This window comes from Protobothrops mucrosquamatus, unplaced genomic scaffold (assembly GCF_001527695.2).
Source record: "Protobothrops mucrosquamatus isolate PMUCROS unplaced genomic scaffold, P.Mucros_1.0 scaffold3749, whole genome shotgun sequence".
NCBI lineage: Eukaryota > Metazoa > Chordata > Lepidosauria > Squamata > Viperidae > Protobothrops > Protobothrops mucrosquamatus.
In genome coordinates this window covers 21,021-30,248 of record NW_015389702.1, presented here as the reverse complement: position 1 = coordinate 30,248, position 9,228 = coordinate 21,021, and the positions used below count along the sequence as shown (strand labels likewise).

The 9,228-nt window shown below is 37.2% G+C and overlaps 1 protein-coding gene across 1 annotated transcript in view; it reads right to left on the bottom strand.

The window, feature by feature from the left end:
- LOC107298157 (nucleobindin-2) overlaps nucleotides 1-9,228 on the bottom strand; it is a 27,551-nt gene that overhangs the window by 17,562 nt on the left and 761 nt on the right. The window contains exons 2-4 of the mRNA XM_029286464.1: nucleotides 7,319-7,445; nucleotides 5,092-5,228; nucleotides 1,970-2,060 (exon numbers count right to left, since the gene is read on the bottom strand). Coding sequence (XP_029142297.1) covers nucleotides 1,970-2,060; nucleotides 5,092-5,228; nucleotides 7,319-7,445 — 355 coding nt within the window. The remainder of the gene's footprint in view (nucleotides 1-1,969; nucleotides 2,061-5,091; nucleotides 5,229-7,318; nucleotides 7,446-9,228) is intronic.

Sequence of the window (9,228 nt, the reverse complement as noted above, 5' to 3'; positions counted from 1 at the left end):
GGGGGGGAGCCTTTTTTTTTTTTCTAGAGTGAGGATAAACATTGAGCTAAGCAGCATTAAGAAACTCCTGTTTGACCAGGCCATCTTCTCGTTTCCCTCAGGACATTTTTCTCAGGATATATTCAAGTTCGTAAAGAATTCCTGAACAATAAATTTCAATTCATTATAAACTTACTCTTGAAAAAATTCTTGAAGCACCAAGATAATTAAATCTAGACTGAAAGACAAAGACGCCAGCTTAAATCTACAAAGAGAAACCCTGATTGCAACTAAAGAATTTACAATGCAAAAAACAACAGAAGCTGAAGAAATTAATACCAAGACGGAGGACTTTAAAGAGCAACAAGTACAACTTACTGAAAATTTAGACAATCAAATAACAACTATAAAACTGGACATGACTTTCTACAGAAACCAGAAGAAACCTGAGGAAGAAGAAGACCAGATCGAATTGAAGACAATTGTATTAGAGCAAATATGGGGACATGGGCCACCAGGGTGACAATTCAATGATTATATATGGGCCAGTTCTTTTAGAAAACTGACAACTAGATGGTCTCCTTTGATTCAAGTAACATGTACAAGAATGAAGGGAGATCTATCTGATGAGTTAAAAGCATTGGTATGGAAGCCTGGTTGGCATAAAAAGAAAGCTAGACTGAAAAAAGGGGGTCTTTTGGTCTACTACAGAGGATCCTAAATTGCTAACTATTCGGCTAAAGGGAGATTCTGAGATAGTGGAAATTTTGATTATTAGATTAAAATAGTTGGAAAATAGTAAAAAAATAAGGGATTAATTTGTTTAATATTGAGAATCTAGAATTATATGGGAAATGAAAATTAACTACTAGGAAATAGGCTTGAATTATTGTTTAGCGCAGATAATATAGATAATAAAGAACACTCCACTATTAAGGTGATGATGTATTAGGGCGAGAAATAGAAAATATTTATGAAATAAAACTAGAATATATTTAAGTAAGTAATATGTGCATTTTAGACATTATAATTTTTATGTAGTGAGGCAAAGGAAATTTGGGTTACCCGAAACTTAAATACTTTGGATATTAAAGGTTAAATTGGAGTACTGTAATTAAAAATTAGGTAAAACTTAAAAACAGGATATGGATATGTATAAGCAAAAAATGTATTGATAAATGTGATAATGGAGTCTTAATTGAGTTTGATATAATCAGAAACTTACTAGCTTAAATATGATACAGCAAATAAGGGAAACCGAGAAGAAATATTTGATGATGTAACCTGAGATATGTACTAAAGATTCTGTTATTGTACTTTTGACTAACCCAATCACCACACACACACACACACACACACACACATATATATATAAAAGAATTCCTGAACAATAAATTTCACAACCATCTCTTTCAGATTAGCAGAAAATGAAGATATGAAGAAACTTAGAATTATTGTTGTATACAAAATATCTTCACTGCATCTAGACTTAAAGTAATTATGTAGTATAAGGAATTCTTAGCCATACTATCTAAAATTACATGTAGTTTTCATTTAGTGACTGCCTTGTTCTACAACCATTCACAAACACAACAATGATGAAAAATGTTGTATCCAATCCTCACATTTGCAACCTTCACAAGTCTCTAAAGCAAAGAAAGCTGAAGTAAGATCATAGGCAAAATTGCAGTTTCACTGAGTGACTGATGATGTTACGTAGTTGTGTAATGACACTTCTGGAAGCAGACAACTAAACTCAGAGAGCACCAAGGACTCCAGAATTCAACCCTAATTCTAATTCTTTTTACTCATCTAATTCTTTTAATTAGATTCTTTAATGAGTATTAATTCTTTAATACTCTTCAACATCTTCTATAATGCTTTTAATACTTTAATTGTCTCCCACAGAGAAAACTCAGCACTATTTCCTCAATCCCTGCTTCATTTAGTTATGAAGGTATACAGTACAGTAATAATACATGGTGTTTACAGCAATGCTCATCATCAACTATCCCATCGTAAATATTACTGACACTAGGGGGTGGTAAAAGCTCATTTTTTTTATGCCTCTGCCTCCATCTCTACAAAATAGAAATAACAAAACTGACTTATTTCGAAGTGTGATTGTTAACAGTTACTGTCACAATTAAACTGACCAGCCCTGTACACTTTATTTTATTTATTTATTTATTACATTTCTTTGCCGCCCATCTTGCTTTGAAGCAACTCTGGGTGGGTTACAACATTAAAAGCAATAAAATCATAGAAGATAAATTATTTCTAAAAACAATAATTAAGTAGAATAGACAAAAATCTTTAAAGTAAAGCGGTGCCATTTGGACTCACCATGCTTTGAATGCAGCCCCCAAACACCCCCAAATTTGTTAATATTAATAGATATAGGCATAGACACATTGAATATTTAATCGCCCAGTTTTTGAAATGCAGCTCCCAGCTCATCACTCAAAGTATAGACTTTCACTCAAAAAAGGTTGTGCATTTAGATCTGGATCATTTATCTGTAAATAATCCAGTTTGGGTAGTGCTGAAGGTGCTAGTCTAGAAATTAGGAGACTGTGTTCTAGTCCTGACTTAGAAGACTCCTGCGAGTCCCTTGGACTGCAAGGCGTTCAAACCGGTCAGAGTCCTAGAGGAGATCAACCCTGACTGCTCTTTAGAAGGTCAGATCCTGAAGTTGAAACTCAAATACTTTGGCCACCTAATGAGAAGGAAGGACTCACTGGAGAAGGGCCTAATGCTGGGAAAGATTGAGGGCAATAGAAGAAGGGGACGATAGAGAATGAGGTGGTTGGATGGAGTCACTGAAGCAGTAGGCATGAACTTAAATGGACTCCAGAAGATAGTAGAGGACAGGAAGACCTGGAGGAACGTTGTCCATGGGGTCGCGATGGGTCGGACACGACTTCGCAATTAACAACAACAACAACAAGGCATGGAAAGCCAGCTGGGTGATTTTGGACCAGTCATTCTCTCTCAACCCAACCCTCCTCATGGGGTTGTTGTTGCAGAGAAAATAGGAGGAGGAAGGAATATTAGATATGTTCACAGCTTTGAGTTACATACAAAGTAATAAAGGTGGGGGCGAGGTCTAATAAGTAATAAATATATGCGCAATCTGTGCCTTTCAACCATTCTTTTCAAGGTTGCCTACCCCTGGCCTACAGGATAGAAGCACTGATCATGGACCTGTAAGTCCCAAAAGTGCTTTTTAAAAAGTCAACTGGACTTTGTTTTTCCTAGAAGATGTTTCGCTTCTCATCTAACAAGCTTCTTCAGTTCTGACTGAATGGTGGAGGATGGAAGGATTTATATCCTTTGCAGCAATTCTCCTATCCTTCACCATTCAGTCAGAACTGAAGAAGCTTCTTGGATGGGAAGCGAAACATTTTCAAGGAAAAACAAAGTCCAGTTGCGCTTTGAAAAAGCACCTTTAGGCAACCATGACCCGGATGACTGAGAATCTCCATAGACATGGAACTGTAAGATGTGGGCAGAGTTGTTTTCTTGCCACTCAGCTGGGAAGAGAGGAGCATTAACTTCCTCTTTCCCTCCTGCATGCAGGGCTTAGCACAGCTTCCTTCATGGAAATCTGCCCTATCTTTATTTTGTTTATTATTTTTCTGTTCAACCGTTCCTGATTCTCGGAGATTGCCTGAAGAAGTTTGCCATTGCCTCCTTCCTGGGGCTGAGATAGATGACTGGGCCAAGGTGGGAATAGAACTTACAGTCTCCCAGTTTCTAGCCTGATGGCTTAGCTATTATTCCACCTCTCTCTACAACCTATCTTTACACATTCATTTATCCATTCGTTTATTTCAATATACTTTTCATATCTGCAATTCTGTTGCCTGATGGAGGACCATCTTTTTTTAAAAAAAAATTAAAAAAATTTAATTAGTAAGTTATTAAATGCAACAGTTCATTTACCTGTGGAGCAGATGTTAAACAAATATATACTTAATTATATTTTAAAGCTATTTAGGATCTGCTGCATTGAAGAAGCTTTTCCTGCCATCACGGAATGATTTTTACATTGCAAATGATTATACCTTTCTAACATTGCAAAATAAACTATACCAGTGATGGCGAACCTATGGCACGTGTGCCAGAGGTGCCACTCAGAGCCCTCTCTGTGGGCACACCTGCCGCCACTGCCGCCAGCTCGCGCAGGCCCATTAAGCCACCACTGGTGCCCGGAATGGCAGCCCCACCCAGCACAAAGGAAGTGAAGCAGCTGGCTAGGAAGCTCGAGTAGAGGTGGTAGAGCAGGCCCCCATGCGCTCGCTGGCCTCTGTGTGTGGGGGGGCTGATGGTATCAGGCACAGCCGCCCCTGCCTCGCCTTGCCCCACAGCAATGGCACCCCTGCCCTACCCCTTGCAGGACAAGCCTCCTGCCCACTGTCCCACCCACCAGAGACCCGCTGGAACTCCCCCATCCTGCCCAGCCCCCACAGGCGTCCCTCCGAGCAACATCAAGGTGACCACGCTCACCCCAGCCACGCCCACCCAGTCTGCCGTGACCACCGCAGCCATGCCCACCCAGTGGGCCACGCCCCCTGCCCCCCTTGAGGGCACCACAATGCTGATGCGGCCCTGGCACTTTGTGATAAATAAGTGGGTTTTGGGTTGCAGTTTGGGCACTCAGTCTCTAAAAGGTTCGCCATCACTGAACTATACTATTATTCAGAAAACTGAGTACACATTTAAACTGGTGTGAATGTTAAGTAAGCAGATTGTTAATCCAGTAAAACTATTGGTTGACTAATATAAAGTTACTTCCAAGTATAACAAAATGTGAGGAGGAATTAAATTGGCTCATTTTAACGGTTTAAAGACTTAGTAAATATATAAAGGTGCTTATATTGGCATGAGAACATTAAATCCATGATGCACTATAAGGAACATGAGCAGATGGGTGGGGGGCACTTATTAAGTGCACAAATCTTGTGTAATACAACATTATATTATGGATTCAAATTGAGTTCCAAGTTAAGATTCCTGAGATATCTATGAAAGATACTTAAAACTGACAAATTAAGAGACAGAATTGCAGACCAGTATAGAAATTTTTTTTTTAAAAAAAGAGAAAACAAGCATCTGCGAAAATATTTGCTGAACACTTACAGTTTTTATTAGCATATCTAAATCTTTAACTTCAAAAGTGTGAGGGTTGTGGTGGTTCAGATGCCCAAACTGTTTGAGAAGAGCTTGATGGTCTACGCCAGAATCTAAAAGCAACCCACACAAAAAACAGAACTGTGGTGACTACATTGATAGATACAATACAACAAGAACTGGGTAGAATTCAAGAGCATATTTTAAAAGGCAATTCATATTTTAAGAAGATATTCACAACCTACAGCACTCACAAGGTTCAAGGGAGGTTTTAAATTAGATGAAAAATGCCCAGGCGATAGAAAAAGTAGGTCTCAACAAGGTGTTGTTGTTGTTGTTGCCACCAGCACACCTCAGAAAGACAGACACACATACACACAGACTCCAGATATAAAAACTGGCTAGTCCAGATCTTGAATTGATTTTCAATCCTGGTAATAGGATGGCTTCCTCCATGTCATGTGAGGATAATAGGCTTGCTCAGGACAGGTCAAATCTGCCGAGGTGATTCTTCCCTCTAATCTCAAGATAATTTCTCAGTTAGCTTAATACCTATTTATGTGGAGATTATAAAAATCTGCTTGACCTTAACCACAGGGTCAAGGTTTAGAGCGAATAAGAATATACGCCAGTCAGGAAAAGCTATCAATAAGAGACAGAACAACCTGTATAACTGGACCAGCATTGGATGCTTGAGATTATAAATAAATTTAGGTTGCAAACGACAGAGCTTGGGTATTTAAATATATATATAAAAAAGGAATGTCCAAAATGTTCTTAAAGTATGACAACATTTTTAGAGAAGAATGTCTCTACATTTGCTACTTACTGATATGCTATGCAATCTAAGCAAGATGCAGGTTCGCAGCTACAAATTAAATTATTAAATTATCAAATTATTTTCCCACAGATTTTTTTTTAATACACCAAACAATTCTTACTAAGGAAATAAAGGCACTAACCATTTCCAATCAGGAAATTATAATCCTATCCCTCTCCAAACAATTACCGTATTTTCCGGCGTATAAGACAACTGGGCGTATAAGACGACCCCCAACTTTTCCAGTTAAAATATAGAGTTTGAGCGAGAGAGGGTGGGGAGAAAACTTGATGAGTAATATGCCAAACCACATGTGTAAAGGAATAAAATAGAATACCCGTATTTTCCGGCGTATAAGACGACTGGGCGTATAAGACGACCCCCGACTTTTGAGAAGATTTTCAGGGTTTAGAAAGTCGTCTTATACGGCGGAAAATACGGTATACCTTTTGGGGGCCTCTGTATAAGATGAAGAAAATAGATTTTAAAGTAACAATATCTTATTGGTAATATTATTTATTATACCTTATTTGGGTATAATCAGAGAGTTAAAAAAATTGATATAAAATTTTCAGAATTCCATTAAGGCAACACTGGTTGGGTATGAAGTGCTTTCTTCCTATAGCCCACTCCATCTTCATAATATTTGTGAAGTGACCTGCAGTGTTGTGATATGTTTTGAAATGGAGTAGATTTAGTCAAAATAAGAGAAGGAAAAAGAAATGTAAAAGGGTGATTGCTTAAACAGGCCCTAACTCTTCAACTTGGTTTCTGGTGTTGACATGCATATATTGTTTTTCTGATGTCAATATGGAAGTGGTTTGCCATTGCCTTGTTCTGGATTGTTGCTTTTTGGGATTTTCCACTTTGGTCTATAGACCAAGGACTCTCTGGTAGGGTCCCATTTAAACTCTATCCAGGTCTGACTGTTTAACTTTTTGAAATCAGCCAAGGTCACTTGATTTCTACCATCTGCTGTAGACAAGACTAAAACCGTTCCACAATCAAAGTTAAGTTCTCATTACATATGATAAGTTTTCATGATTTGAAAATATGGATTATTATTTGAAAAACTGCATTCCTCCTACACAGAGATTTACTTGAATAGTTAATTTAAAAATAACACAAAGCTATATGGCAATGTCACAATGGAAACTTTCTTCTTTAAACTAATTCAATGTCAAGCAATTTATTTTGCAGGTGTTGTTTCTTCAGAACTAGCTTGTCATTATCACCCCTAATTTCTGAAGAGAACAAGAATAAGTAATGAAATAAAAAAAAACACTGGAACCCAGTTTTATCTGATTCAAACACAGCTGTAAATGAAGGAGAAAACTGAAACATTATTGCCAATTCATCCATTTTTTCCCTTTGTCTACTTACCTTGATATGCATCAATCTTGGCTTTGATTAACATCCTTAATCTTGCAACTTCTTGCCTTTTCAGTTCATCCAGTTTTGTTCTCACCTTATGGCCAACTAAGTCTAGCTCTTTGCTTAACTTTCCACTCTGTTAACAATAAAAGTCACCGCAATTATTTTTCTAGAGGGTAATTTCATCGGTAACTGAATGCACTAAGTAAAATAACATTACATTCTCTTAAGAGAAACCAAGATCTGAAATTTTCAAACCCCGAGCAAAACTTTCAAAGCAGAGAGCGTGACCATTGATGTGAATCTTTTTCACTTAATAATTCAGTGAAAATCAATAAACTGATTGAGAAGGTGCCTAAATAGCATATAACAAAGACTGGTGCACAATGATGTAACAGAGTCTAATGTACATTTTTTATCTATCTATCATGTACATTTTTTATCTATCTATCTATCTATCTATCTATCTATCTATCTATCTATCTATCTATCTATCTATCTATCTATCTATCTATCTATCTATCTATCTACCTATCCGCTCATCTCACCAAAGCTAATTCTCAGGCAGCAAAGATTAATCCAATAAAATAATCCATTTTTCAGCTCTCAGACAGAGTTTTGAGGCACCCCTTCAAAGGCAGAGCCTTCAGCACTAGCAACAATTTCTGCTTTCTCTGAAACATTTTAATACATGTGCCACTTGCAGTATTTTGAAGCAAACACATTTAGACTACATTTGAAAATATGCAGCTTCTTCTACATCACAATTATTCTGGATTAGACCGTCATATCTTTTTTGAACTGAAATCTTTGTGGAGTGGATTGACTCCCAAAACACATGCTGTAATTTGGCTGTAACAAGCCATAACTTGATATTGATCTGGCTTATTAAGATGCAAAAGGCTGATCAATAAAGTTTTTTATTTAACATTAATTTCACAGGTAGTTTTCCAACACTATGTCTCAGCTGTTGTTTTTTTCATGCTGAGAGTTAGAAAGGAAAATCAGTCCTCACTTGAAGTGAGCTGCTGCTTATTAGTCATTAAACATCGAACAGCATCACAAAGGTAGATACTTTCGATTGGCCTGCTGTTTCCACCTCTGGCTGAAATACATCAGAAAACAGGCAAAGTTACTCCCTTGCATAGGAAAGTAAGAATTAGTTGATATTTTAATCTGGATAAGAAATGTGTTCCAGAGCAGAAGAAGAAGATTGCATACAGAAATAATAAAAGAACTCCAGAAGATTATAAAGTATTTCTAAAACTCTTCAGAATACTCCAGTTAGTACTGTAGTAGTTACTCTGCACTACAGATGCACTGGCATGGACACATACATATATACTTTTATGCACTTAATACACTATACACACGATATAAATTAAAAGACATTTTGGGGGTATGTTCCTAAGGAGTAAAAAGGTTCCTTTTTATGCTGCTTCGGTATTAAACAGCAATTACCATATCCAGTTGCCAAAAATCCGAGCCCATACTTGCAGCTCTACTTGTACTACTTAGACTGAATTTAGACATTGAATATGGCCCTCCAGATATTGTTGAACTGTCCTACCTCCCCCCTCTGTATTTAGATTTTAGTGGTTGGCATTAACTTATGTTTCTATACATATATCCATATCCATTTACAGTACATGTACATATATAGTACATATACATACATATATATGATTTTAAGCTGCCCAGCGTTACCCACAGGTAAGATGGGCAGCCAATAAATTTTATAAATCAATAAATTTCTCAGCCCACCTCCCCAATTGTCACGCGGACCAAGTATTGGGAGTTGTGTTCAGCAATGGCTGAAGGCTGCATGATATGGGTTGGGGAAATAACCTGAGCTTATACATAATACTAAGTCATAAATCATAGTTTATAGATCAGAATTGCTGGGTTCACATAATATA